Genomic DNA, 13,376 nt, shown 5'->3' with positions numbered 1-13,376 from the left:
CCTTCATATATTTTATGACTGTGTGGATTATAATATATATATTTTTAAAAAAATTGCTGAACCAGAAAACCAGAAAGACTACAGCTCCCATCACCCCTGTCCTTTAGGCATGTTATCTTCCATCAGGGGACAGAGTCCCCCTTCCTGTATTTTCATATTATTTGATTCTGGAATTCTGTCAGTTCCTGTAGTGAGTTCTTCCAAAGTATTCCTCCCCCCAATAGCTTAAAAACAACAATAAAGACCCAAATCCATGTAGGAATTAGCTAGCTATATACCGTATTTTCCCGTGTATAACACGCCCCCCCCCCCCGTATAAGACACCCCCTATTTTGGGGAATAAAAATTTTAAAAATGGGGGAAGACTTGTTGAGTTTTTTGGGGGGAGGGGGATGCTGAAAAATCACTCACCCGCCTGAACGCTTCCTATCAGACGCAACAGAGAAGACACCAAATGCCTGATTACTCGCTACCAGCCACCTGTCGCCCACCCAATTGCCGCTGCAACAGCAAATCCAGTAAAAACCTTGCCACAGCCACCAATCACTCGCACGACCACCACTGACAATCTTCGGCTCATAGCATCAAACAATCACCCCCCCCCCGCACTACCCGTGCATAAGACAACCCGATTTTAAAACATTAGTTTCACGTAAAAAATACTCGTCTTACGCATGGAAAAGTACAGTGGTTGTGTCAGCTGAATGGAATCTGCCCTGAATAGCTTACACAAGGAAACAAAGGAAAAGGGAGAGTGATTGCAATTTAAACTCTGCTTGCCAGTTTTGCACAAGGGAAAATGCTGGAACTTTGGTCTGACACAGAGGTGCAGTTCATATATTCTAAGGGCTTGATGGGTTAAATACTTGGGCCTGGTTTACTTGCAGGAACCAGTGCAGTTGCTGTACATTATGTTCTCGTTATGTTTAGTTTCCATCAGGAGATGGGATGTGGCACTCTGCACCAGCCAATGCTTCTCAGTCTCACAGTGTGCCCATCAAACTTAAAGCTCAAGGTTACTGAGAAAAGTGCTTGTAGGGCAAGCTTATCCCTGTCAATTTACACAGGACAGTAATTAAGGCAATGGGCTTGTAGTTCACTTGGTCTCCCACTCCTGGCAGCAAAGCCTCCTTCATAAATTCACCACACATGGTGGGTGAGGTTGTACTGCACCAGAACAAACATTTACGCTGACTGAGCCTATGCATGAGTAGCTTCTTACAAGGAGACTTCCACATCATCAGGATGGGAGCCCAGGCAGGGCCGTCTCCGGCAGGGGGTGCAAGGGCGCTTGGGCACCATGCTCCTGAGGGCGCCGGGTTGGGGAGTCCGGGGCTGAGTTGGAGTCATCTGGGAATGGGAAGAGCTGTGAAATGTTCTAGGGGCAAGCATTTTTGTCGTTGTGAATTCTATTGATGTTAACAACTTTATCTGACCAGTAGTACCAAAATCTCTTAACTGGTATTTGAAGCATACAGTATGTGTTAATGAGATAAAAGCAAACTAACTGTGGCTCCAATTGAGAAAATGTTTGATATACATTGACTTTTAGTGGGTTGATTCATTTTCCACATTGATCAATGTTCTTTGACCAACAAGTTTGCTAGAGAGAGATTTCCCCCCCAAAAAAAGGTCAACAACTTTTGGGGCGCTGGGCGGATCTTTGCACCCCGGCGCCACATATGCTTAAGATGGCCCTGAGCCCAGGCAGAAGCAGCAGCTTAAATATTGTGTTTATAGACGTCCATGCTAAAAAGCATTGGCATCTGAGGATGAGGTCAGCAACATAGTCCTGTTCCCTGGTTTTCATGTGAGCACCAGTACTGACATGGCACATTCAAGAGGTTTAAAGTTCTGTTTTGAAGTGCAAGCTTCTAGACCTCACAGGGTCCAAAAACCAATACCACATACACTGAAAGTTGAATTGCTGGTACCCGATTGGAAATACAGAAGGGGTTGAATAACACTACATAACTGAAGTTAGGTAATAAATAATATGCAATTGATAAAGAAAACTTAGAACCTATGATGGAGAGATTGGAAATCATAATAGGTGGAAGGAATTTGTTAAGTATAGAACTGTATTCTTTTATGTATGTTATTTGTTTTACTGTTGACTGGTGATATTAATATATATATATATTTTAAAAAAATACAAGTGCAACTCAAGCCAAGCATGCAATTCAATATCCCATTCACATTATTTCAGTTACATACTTATTGCAAGTAAGACCTATGTACAAAATGAATGCATTCAGTGTTTTAACTCTTCTATGCAGAACACAAACAAATTCAAGATGGTGGCAGTGTTTTTATTACCTGAGGACTTAGCAGAGTAAGAATTTTGAATGGGAGGAGGAGGTGATGACTGCAGCGGGAAGCCACACATCTTTCTCATAGCTCGTTTGCCCTTGAATAGACCGGCTAGATCAAGGGGGAAAAGACACAGAAATCTATTGTGATTTTGAATAAGGTATAGGTCCCAGGATTATTTGGTGGCAAATGTGCTTTAGGTATGTGGTGTTTATGCAGCCATTGACTCTACAGCAAAGAGCTGCCGCCCTGCTGTCTTCTCCCTATTCTATGCCTGCCTAGGACTGCTGCTCTCAAAGCCTAGGCTGGACCTCCATGTTTTTTAAGGACCGTAGTCCTTTTAAGTGGCTTTCCCAATTGATTTGACTCCAACTTCCATCTGCCCCAGTCAGCAATGGTCACATGTACAAGTTGTAGCCCAACAACATCTGGAGAGCCAGAGAGGCTGATTTTGAAGGGAAGAGGTTTTTATGTAGTTTATAAAAGTTTAGAATTGTCCTCTAAATGGCTCCCTTTCACAGAGATTAGGGCCAAGCCACGTCTCAAATTAACCCAGATGATTAAAAGTTAAGGGAACAAGTATTGCAGATAAGGCCTATGTACAAAATGAATGCATTCAGTGTTTTAACTCTTCTATGCAGAACATGAACAGAGTTGAGATGGTGGCAGTGTTTTTATTACCTGAGTACTTAGCCAAGGGAGAATGTTGTGTGGGAGGAGGAGAGCAGGAAACCATTGAGCTGCCATACGCCGTCGGCCTTGATGAAAATACAGGTTGTGCATCGGACAATGCCATTCTACCATGAGCAGGAGAGCAGAAATCCAGCGGGCTGCAACCCACCGTCGGCATTGGTGAAAATGATGAGCCTAGAGATGCAGATTGTGCATAGCACAATGCCATTCTAGCTTGTACTAGACCAAGGAGGAAAAAACACACAAATCTAATGAGATTTTGAACAAGTTACAGGTCCCAGGATTCTTTGGAGGGAAATGTGCTTTAGACAAATGGCGTGTATGCAGCCATTGACTCTACAGCAAAAGAACTGCCGCCTTCAGGGGTGCCAACTTGAATAAAATATATGGGGGGCCCAGGTAAGCCCAACCCCGCATAATCGATCATATGACATGGTGCACACAAACAATTTGAATGGCAATGCCCATCAACTTTGCAGGGGTCCAGACCCTTCAAATATTTTATTGGGGCAGGGTGAATCCCCCAAAGCCCCTAGGAGTTGGCTCCTATGGCTGCCTTGCTATCTGCTCCCCATTCGGACTGCAGTACCCACAGCCAAGGCTGGACCTCCATTGTTTAAAAAATACTGTAGTCCTTTCTCGGCCAGGGAGCAAGTGGCTTTCCCACTTTGTTTGACTCCAGCATCCATCTGCCTCAGTCAGCAATCGTCACATTTTCAAGTTGTAGGCCAACAACATTCAGAGGGAGGGAGAGATGGGGAGAGAGAGAGATTTAGAAGGGAAGAGAGTTTTAAGTGGCTGATAAACACATCAGCAGGGCTGAAGGAAGTTCCCTGAGAAGTCTTCTCAATGGCTTCCTTCACATAAATTAGGACCAAGCCATCTCAAGGAAGCACAAGCCACATCCTGGACCAAGATTATTACTCCCTCCTCCTCCTGCTCAAGATGCTAAACTTTAAGGGCACAAATAATAGAAAACCCTTCTCCAAGCACCATCTTGGCTTTCTTGGGTTGTGACATTGAAACTCATTGATATGAGGAAAATACATTGATATTGTGACCACATATCACTCTGCTCTAGCACTTAAAGCATTATTTTACCTAGGTTAAACAAAACTTGTCAGTTCTTGCGGTCTTAACACTTTGTTATTAAACTTTGCTTCATGAATGGATTGTTGCCTAAGACCTAGAATATCTAGAAGACCTACTGAGACAGAATGAAAATGTGAGTTATATTCACTCTTGATATAGCTTGATATAGGTAACTTCTCACCTCAAGACACCTGGTAGTTTTCAACACTGAACTCTTAGCTCAGTTTTTTCCTAAGTAACACCATTGCTAAGGAGTACTTATCAAAAACCTTTTCAAGTTACATATTATTAGCAAAGCTAATGAATTTAAAGTTATACGTAATTGTTTGAGCACAGCTGAGGAAAATATTTTAAGGAGACTTTTGATGCCTTAGGATTAAAGTTCAGCTCATCATATCATCACGGCTTCTTCTCTTCTCCATTGGAAGAACTCAGAAAGATACTCTATGGATGAATTATTTTTTAAATAAAAGGTGAGTTCTGGCTCCTTAGAATTCTTGATAACCATTTGAAATGTTCTTATGCTCATTCAACTTCCACTATTCACTTCTGTATGTATATTATTATTTAAATATTGTTTGATATTTTGAAGCATATTAGCTTTTTCTAATGATCTTTTATGAAATATTTTGCCGTAACTATTTCTTTTCAGTGTAAAGGCTGCCAGAATCCACAATTAATCAGGCAGGTGTACTTCCCTAATGGAATAGCTAATATTGCTTCATTAGCTTGTAACTCTAATATTTAGAGAACACCAAGTGATGGAACTTTCCTAAAAGAGCCAAAAATATGCCAATTGGATCTGAAAGTTCAAGCTGGAATGTTGTAGAAGTAAGCTAAGATTTAGACAGAAACAGATTTGAAACACACACACACTTAGAGTGGGATACCGGATATCTCCAAATTATCTTAATGAAGGCTGAGTAAAACCAACTCCAAGTCACCCCAAAAGTCTTCTCTAGAAGGTACTGAGCAGATGCAGTGACACTGAATCCAACATGGAATCCATGGTCATTGCCAAACACATCTCCTTGAACTCACATGCATGGGGAACGTCTCGGCGGCTGAGGGGCCCTTGAAGTGCTGTGCCCAGCTCCATGTTCACTCCCACAAAGGCCGTCTGTGAGCACACCACCCCAGAGCTCAGGCTCGTCTCCAGTGCCAGGCGCTGCTTTTCTTCTCCCTTCTCCCTGGCCCCCTCCAGTTCCTTTAGGAGGGTCTGAGCCGCCAGACGGTGAACAGGAAGCCTGCAGTATGGGAAAAAGGGGGCAGCGGGGAGATAAATGCAGGGACCACTTGGCATGATGTCAACCCCTTAATATAGGCCATCCAAACCCAATCTTCCTTGACTATTGGCAAATCTGGATTATAACTGGATGGCTTCCAAATGCTATCTGTAATTAAATAAATCATATCACGTTTGTCCAAGGTTGGGGGGGGGGGAGACTTACAAAATGTGACAGTACTACCTGTCAGTCTCCTGAGAACTGAGTGAGAACGTCAACGTTTCTTTGAAAGTCTGGTCTTGGAACTGGTACTGAAGAACAGCAGTCCCTTCTGTGGAGCCTGAAGACTGCAGCAGAAAAGAAAGCATCAGAACTGGGAAAGGGCAAGAAGCCTTCGGAACAATACATTCTGGTATTATAAAACGCCAAGACTGGCAGGTTTTGGTATTTAGGACAGGAGGGAGGCATTCTTCAGTAGTTAAGGTCCTGGTGGTCATTGCTTACCTGATGCTGCCCACGGATCTGGGCATAAATGAGGCAGCGCTGCCCCTGGAAGATGACCTGTGGGCCTGACCCCACAAGCTCAGCCTTCAGACCAGGAGGCAAGTCCCAGCTCAGAGAGATCCTGGTCACGGCTGGCTGCAGGGCCTTCTTCAAAGACTGCAGGGCCTATGGGAAAGCAAGAATTTTGCAATGACATCAAGAGAATATCAAAGTTCCTGTTCAACTATCGCTTAAAAATAAGTTTCTATGTGAGATTGTTTTGAAACCGTGTGAACAGTGCTTGCAAAGAAGTCAGGAGAGGGGCTGGTGAAGATGCCATCTTGGTTTCTCCAAAAGCCACTGAACATAGAATAGAACCCTGCTGGACAGTCTCTGAGCAACACAATGACTGTGCCACATAGGTAAAGGGACCCCTGACCATTAGGTCCAGTCGTGACCGACTCTGGGGTTGCAGCGCTCATCTCGCTTTATTGGCCGAGGGAGCCAGTATACAGCTTCCGGGTCATGTGGCCAGCATGACTAAGCCGCTTCTGGCGAACCAGAGCAGCGCATGGAAATGCTGTTTACCTTCCCGTCAGAGCGGTACCTATTTATCTACTTGCACTGTAACATGCTTTCGAACTGCTAGGTTGGCAGGAGCAGGGACCGAGCAAGGGGAGCTCACCTCGTCGTGAGGATTCGAATCGCCGACCTTCTGATCGGCAAGCCCTAGGCTCTGTGGTTTAACCCACAGTACCACCCGCATCCCCGTGCCACATAGGGGGCACTAAAAAAGATTCGAATTCATAAGCAGATGACGGGTGCTATGAGAAACTGAGGTGTGGTTTTTTTGTCAAGCAGAAACATGCAAATATAGGCACTTCCAAGACTTGCTACTTCCCAGGTAGGATTCCACACGACACTGGAAGATTCAGATTGTGCAACTGAAGCTTCCTCCCCAAAAGATAAGACTTTCTGCAGAATGGGAAGCAACAGGAAAATGCACCGGAAAGTGTGAAATAACCCTTGCTTGATGCAACGTCATCTAACCTCCCTATAAACTGAGGAGGAATCCTCAATAAACTAGGCAATCATGAAGGCAACCAATGTTTCTTTCCAGCGAAGTGGTTTAAAATGTCCCATAAAGAAAGTATAGCTATTGGGCACTACTAGCAATGCAAAGTTTCCATATGCAGTTCAGGAGAAGTGTAGAAGGGTGAGCCAAATGATCATTCCGAGGGTGCAGTCCTTATGTATTAAGGTTTCATGGATCTTTTCCAAAACTTAGTGGTTGTGCTGCGTGGGAGAGCTGGGATTCCATGCTATGATGGATTGTCAGGGGGCACCTGGCAGTTTACCCACAGCTCAGGAGAAACTGGTGGAGACCAGGAAAAGAGGAATGTGGAGCTCCCGAGCCTCACCTTGGCCTGCATGCGCTCCTTGCCTGCGATGAATTCAGCACTGCCTCCGGCTGCACGGGCAATTCCTTTGATGAGGGCTGTGGAGGCCCCTTCGCCAATGCCAAAGGAGAAGCACCTGTCAGGGAAAGAGGAGGTGAACCTGTTAGGGTGTGTAACCTAAGACGCTGGCAAGTTAGCAATGTCATGTGACTTTAAGTAGTCAAGCTCGTTAAGTTGTTAAGTTGCTCAGTATATAAAGAGTGTTTGTTTTCTCTGCCTGTGGGGCGTGAAGCAAAAATGTCTGAAAGCTCCGGAGGTGTTTCTGTTACCTTTCTGCAATAAACCTGTCTTTGGAAAGACAGGCTTCCCTGTGTCGTTACTTCTTTGCTGCTGAGACTCTGAAGCTTGTACTGCAACAAGAATCTCTGCACTGGACTTAATTAATGCTCTGCAAAGAGAACTGTTGCTGGTTGCGCAGCGGAAGCGTTTACTGGACCAGTACACAAACTCTCTTAGGTTATGGCTCCTTCTACGTTTCTACAGCTGTATTGTGTGCAGAGAAAGTGAAAGCAGCTTTCGGATGAGAGAAGACCAGCTTGGTCGTAAATCCAGCTCTTAAAGGCTTCAGAGAAGGAACTGAGAGGCGTCTGAAAAGTGAGTAAGACAAATCCCAAGGGGAAAGAGAAGCAAGGGCACACAGAGGGAGTAGCAGCCGACCCCAAGAATGGCAGTGGAAAATTTCCAGGTTCCCTTTACAAAGTTGAACTCTGCTAATTACGTGCAGTGGTCTAAGAGGGCTCAAGTCTGGTTGGAAGCCAAAGAAGTATGGGCTGACTATGTCCAGAGGCGAAAGCCGCTTGTGGCTGTTGCAGCAGATGCCACAGCAGAGCAACAGGCTGCTGCACATGCTCAGAACAGGGAACATGATAAAATGGACACTAAAGCTAGATGCATGTTGATGGTATCGATAGACGATTCCCAATTACCTCATGTGGAAAATTTAAGGTCCGCATTTGAAATTTGGGAAGCTCTTAGGCGAATTCACCATAGAGCCACGCCCGGAGAGAAGGTGAACATTATACATGCTTTGTATGAGTTGAAACTGAAGCCAGGGGATAGTGTGGTTGAACACACGTCACAGATGACTGAGTATTTCAACCGACTGTCATCTCTAGGTGTGAATTTTCCTGAAAATATTAAAGTTTATACTCTGCTTAGCAGTCTGCATGCAGGGTTTGAAAACTTAGTACTAACTTTACAAGTTTTGCCAGAGGACCAACTGAATATGAATTATGTGACTGGTAGATTGTGTGAGCAAGAATATCAACATCATCGAAAACTTATTGATAATTCAAATACCCCAAGGGTTGGATGTTCAGATAATTCCCAGTGTGGGGGAACTAGCAGGCAGAGCTGTAAGGAAGCCTCACAAGTGTCTGCTATGGCCAGCAAGTCATGTTTTCGATGTGGCAGCAGGTTTCATTTGATAGCAAAGTGTCCAGAAAAGCAACAGGAATTTCAACAGTCCAAGGTCAGTTTCCGGAGCTACAGGGGAAGACGAAGTGAGAACTACAAGAATCAACGATCCAGAGGGGGAGCAGGTGCTGATAAGGGACTATCTGCAATGGCAGCACAACAGAGTCCTAAAAGGAGCCAACAAACCTTGAAGTGGATTATTGACAGTGGAGCTAGTCACAGTTTAGTTCCAGCGACATCTAGTGGCAGCTTGATGAACTGCAAGACATTGCCAGTTGCAAAAACTGTGACTATAGCAGACAATAGTAAACGAGAAATGAACCTTAAAGGCACAATTTATGTTAATTGTTTGCAAACTAACCTTCCTGTTTTCGTTCTTCCAGGAATGAAGAATGGACTTTTGAGTGTGTCATGCCTGGTAAAAAGTGGTTTTAAGGTTGAGTTTGAAAATGATGTGTGCACCATTTCGAAACAGGGGAAGGAGCTAGTTAAAATTCCCTGTGAGGATGGGCTTTTTGTTTTGGATGAAGAGCAGTTAGCAGCAGGTAGATGTTCAACAGGTAAAGCGCAAGCTAAGTGTGTAAATAAGGCTCCTCATACAGGTTGTGCACATCTACTACACAGAAGGTTAGCTCATATATGCTTTAAGTATGTAAGCAAGATGCCAGATTTAGCTGAGGAGTGTAACATTAAACCCTGTCCAAATTTTCTGGATTGTTGTGCTTGTAAACATGCTAAGGTTAAGACATGTAACTATCCTAGATCTGATAGAGTAAGCAAGAAACCCTTTGAACTTGTGCACACAGACGTGTGCGGCCCTATGCCAGTCAAATCGCTTGGAGGTGCGAGATTTATGCAAATTTTGGTGGATGATTTTTCAAGGGCTAGTTGGGTTTTCTTTCTGAAAGAAAAATCACAAGCAGCTTCCATCCTGATGGATTGGATTGAAGAAGTCGAATGTAAATTTGACACCAGTGTGCGTAAAATACAATCAGATCGTGGTGGGGAATATGTGAACCACACGCTGGAGACATGGTTAAAAAGGAAAGGTATAGTTCATAGACTTACCAACCCCTATTCACCACAGGAGAATGCAGTTGCCGAAAGAAAATTTCGAACATTACAGGAAGCCATTGCTGCTTTGCTGTTTGATTCTGGACTTCCACAGCGGTTTTGGGCTGAGGCTGCACTGTATGCGAATTATACTTTTAACAGAGTGTACAATAGCACAGTAAGCAACACTCCTTACTTCATGCTATTTGGAAAAAAACCAAAAATTGATCATCTAAGAGTTTTTGGATGCCGTGCTTATGTGCTGGTGCCTAGGGCACAACGTAGGAAAGGCGATCCTAGATCTAAAGAAATGTTTTTCTGTGGTTATCAAGCAAACACAAAAGGTTGGAGATTTGTGAATGTAGAAGGCAATCAAACAAAAATCACAATCAGCAGAAGTGCAGAATTTTGTGAACAGGATGGTTGGAACAAAATTCATGGAAATCCTGACATACTATTTGATGTGGTGAACAGTAACAATGAAACTCAGGCCCCAGGGCAGGTATTAGTTCCAGAACAGGCTGAGGAATTTGAGTCTGAGGACGAGGGTGAGAAATCGTCTAGTTCACCCAAGTCTGTAAAGTCAGAATCTTCTAGCTCTAAAAGTTCACCCGTACAGCAAGAGAGACGTGTAAAGTCAGAATCAGAAAGTTCTTCAACTACTAGTGACAAACAGGTGACGACTAGTGATTCTGGGTCAGAGGGGGAAACTGAAGGAACATTACAGGAACTGTTAAGGCGTTCCAAGCGTGCCAACAAAGGTATACCTCCTGAAAGGTACCAAGCTATTAGTGTTTGGGCTGGTTTGGCAAATTGCGAACCTGAAAGTTTTGAGGAGGTTGAGCAATTACCCCAGGAGGAGGCCAGTAGGTGGCGTGAGGCCATGCAAAAAGAGTTGAATTCTATGAAAGAACTGGGTGTGTGTACTGCCAGAAGGTACCAAGGCAGTAAGTTGTAGGTGGGTGTACAGGATAAAGACAACAGCGACAGGGAAACCAGAATACAAAGCAAGGCTTGTAGCTCGAGGTTTTATGCAAAGAGAGGGGTTACATTATTCCGAAGTCTATGCACCCACTTCAAGGAGTGAAACCCTACGGGCACTATTAGCAGTTGCTGCTCAGAAAGGGTTCAAAGTGAATCAATTTGATGTCTCTACAGCTTATCTTCATTCAGACTTGGCTGAAGAGCTCTATATGGAGCTACCGCCAGGATTGAAAGTTGGTAAATCAAATCAGGTATGGAAACTACATAAATCTATTTATGGACTCAAGCAATCTGCTCATAATTGGAATGAGTGTTTGAATGATGTTTTGGTAGGCATTGGTTTTAGCAGGAGCAAGGCTGACAATTGCTTATATTTCAGAGGTTCAGGAGATGCTCAAGAATCTTTGCTTGTTTATGTAGATGACCTGATTTATACTTCAAAGACACAAGAACAAGTAAAAAAACTAGCCAAAGAGTTAAATAAACACTTCAAAGTTAAGAATCTTGGTGATGTAAAGGTCTATCTTGGTGTTCAGATAGATAGGACCAAAAATGGCAGTTTTCTACTGAATCAAAAAGGCAAGATATTGCAAATGTTGAAAAAGTTTGGCATGACGGAGTGTGCAGGTGTTAGAACACCAATGGAAATGGGTTTTGTAAAAGACAATGAGTTCAAGGATAGTGCTGAATTCAAGCGTGCTGAAATCTTTCAGTCAGCACTGGGAAGCTTACTTCATCTTTCGCAATGGAGTAGACCAGACATTGCTTACGCTGTTAACTTACTCAGCAGAGAAGCTTCAAAACCTAGTGTAAATGCATGGAAAGGAATTCAAAGAGTGTTAAGATATTTACAATACACCAAAGATTTTTGCCTTGAATTATCTTCTGAAGGACAAGCACAGATTACTTGTTGGGCAGATAGTGATTGGGCAAATTTAAAGGATAGAAAATCAGTGTCTGGCTGTGTAATAAAATTTGGTAACTCTCTGATTGGGTGGAGATCCAAGAAACAGAACCTGATTGCTTTGTCGTCAACAGAAGCTGAGTTCTGTGCCTTATCTGAGTTATGTAGAGATCTGGAATTTTACAAATGCTTGGCACAAGAGATGTATGAAAAGGCCATCACTCCAATCACTGTATGGGGTGATAATCAACCGTGTCTTAAGTTAGCACAAAATGGGCAGTTTAAAGGTCGTACTAAACATTTGGATATCCGCTTTCAAAATGTTTGTCAAACGGTAAAAGCGGGAATTGTTAAATTAAATTACTGTCCCAGTCATGAAAATCAAGCTGATGGTTTTACAAAACCGCTTGGGTTTCAGCGGCATGAAAACTTTTGTGAAGAAATGGGTCTGAAGTAATTTTGTTTTTGTATTGCCAGCGAGAGGGGGTGTTAGGGTGTGTAACCTAAGACGCTGGCAAGTTAGCAATGTCATGTGACTTTAAGTAGTCAAGCTCGTTAAGTTGTTAAGTTGCTCAGTATATAAAGAGTGTTTGTTTTCTCTGCCTGTGGGGCGTGAAGCAAAAATGTCTGAAAGCTCCGGAGGTGTTTCTGTTATCTTTCTGCAATAAACCTGTCTTTGGAAAGACAGGCTTCCCTGTGTCGTTACTTCTTTGCTGCTGAGACTCTGAAGCTTGTACTGCAACAAGAATCTCTGCACTGGACTTAATTAATGCTCTGCAAAGAGAACTGTTGCTGGTTGCGCAGCGGAAGCGTTTACTGGACCAGTACACAAACTCTCTTAGAACCTAGGCCAGGTGCAGAGAGCTGTGAGATTAAGGTTTCCCTCTCCCTTGCCTTACCTGTGGGAGCTGCTGTGATGTTGAACTTCAGCAATGACCTTATCTGTATTAGACACCTCTCCATCCGTGAACACAAAGAGCTAGAGAGAGAGAGGGAGGGAGGGAGAACAGAGAGGTATCAAAACCTATCCTATTTCCCCTTTGAAGTCCATTTGCAGACCCCAATTGCATTCAAACCCCACATATAAACGGGGAAAATGCCTATCCTAGTGGTGGTGCAATTGTATAAAGTGTGTGAGGGAGTGGAAGACGCAGACCTAGTGGTGGGAGGAAAAAATCCTTAAATAAGAGACACGGGGGAATGATTAATGGACTTCAATGTCTGTACACTAATGCGCAAAGCATGGGAAATAAACAAGATGAGCTTGAGCTCTTGGTACAGCCAACTAAATATGACGTAGTAGGCATCACTGAAACCTGGTGGGATAAGTCCTATGATTGGAATGTAATAATGGAGGGATACAATCTATTTCAGAGAAACAGACCAGACAAGAAAGGAGGAGGAGGAGTGGTGTTATATGTCAGGGATGTGCATACCTGTGAAGAGATCCAAGATTTAGAACCTCAAAGCCAAAGTGAGAGCATTTGGGTCAAAATTAAGGGAAAGAAGAATAACAGTGACCTCATTGTGGGAGTTTACTATAGATCCCCAAGCCAAACGGAGGACATAGATGATGCCTTCCTGGAACAGATGGCCAAGCATGCAAAAGGAAGGAAGATAGTAGTAATGGGGGACTTCAATTACCCGGATATTTGCTGGATGTCAAACTCAGCCAAGAGCATAAGGTCAAACAGATTTCTCAAGTTGCAGACAACTTCATTGTCCAGAAAGTGGGAGAAGCAACAAGAGGAA

At 43.5% G+C, this 13,376-nt stretch overlaps 1 protein-coding gene across 1 annotated transcript in view; it reads right to left on the bottom strand.

Annotated features, from left to right (window-relative positions):
• Positions 1–13,376, bottom strand: part of LOC309326367 (von Willebrand factor A domain-containing protein 5A-like) — a 35,305-nt gene that overhangs the window by 4,591 nt on the left and 17,338 nt on the right. Inside the window, exons 10-16 of the mRNA XM_081834999.1 lie at positions 12,524–12,603; positions 7,229–7,343; positions 5,829–5,993; positions 5,568–5,671; positions 5,140–5,345; positions 2,995–3,225; positions 2,320–2,424 (exon numbers count right to left, since the gene is read on the bottom strand). Coding sequence (XP_081691125.1) covers positions 2,320–2,424; positions 2,995–3,225; positions 5,140–5,345; positions 5,568–5,671; positions 5,829–5,993; positions 7,229–7,343; positions 12,524–12,603 — 1,006 coding nt within the window. The remainder of the gene's footprint in view (positions 1–2,319; positions 2,425–2,994; positions 3,226–5,139; positions 5,346–5,567; positions 5,672–5,828; positions 5,994–7,228; positions 7,344–12,523; positions 12,604–13,376) is intronic.

This window comes from Podarcis erhardii (assembly GCF_964252035.2).
Source record: "Podarcis erhardii genome assembly, chromosome: 13".
Taxonomy (NCBI): Eukaryota; Metazoa; Chordata; class Lepidosauria; order Squamata; family Lacertidae; genus Podarcis; species Podarcis erhardii.
The sequence above is the reverse complement of the archived record's forward strand: the minus strand, read 5'-3'. Positions and strand labels throughout refer to the sequence as shown.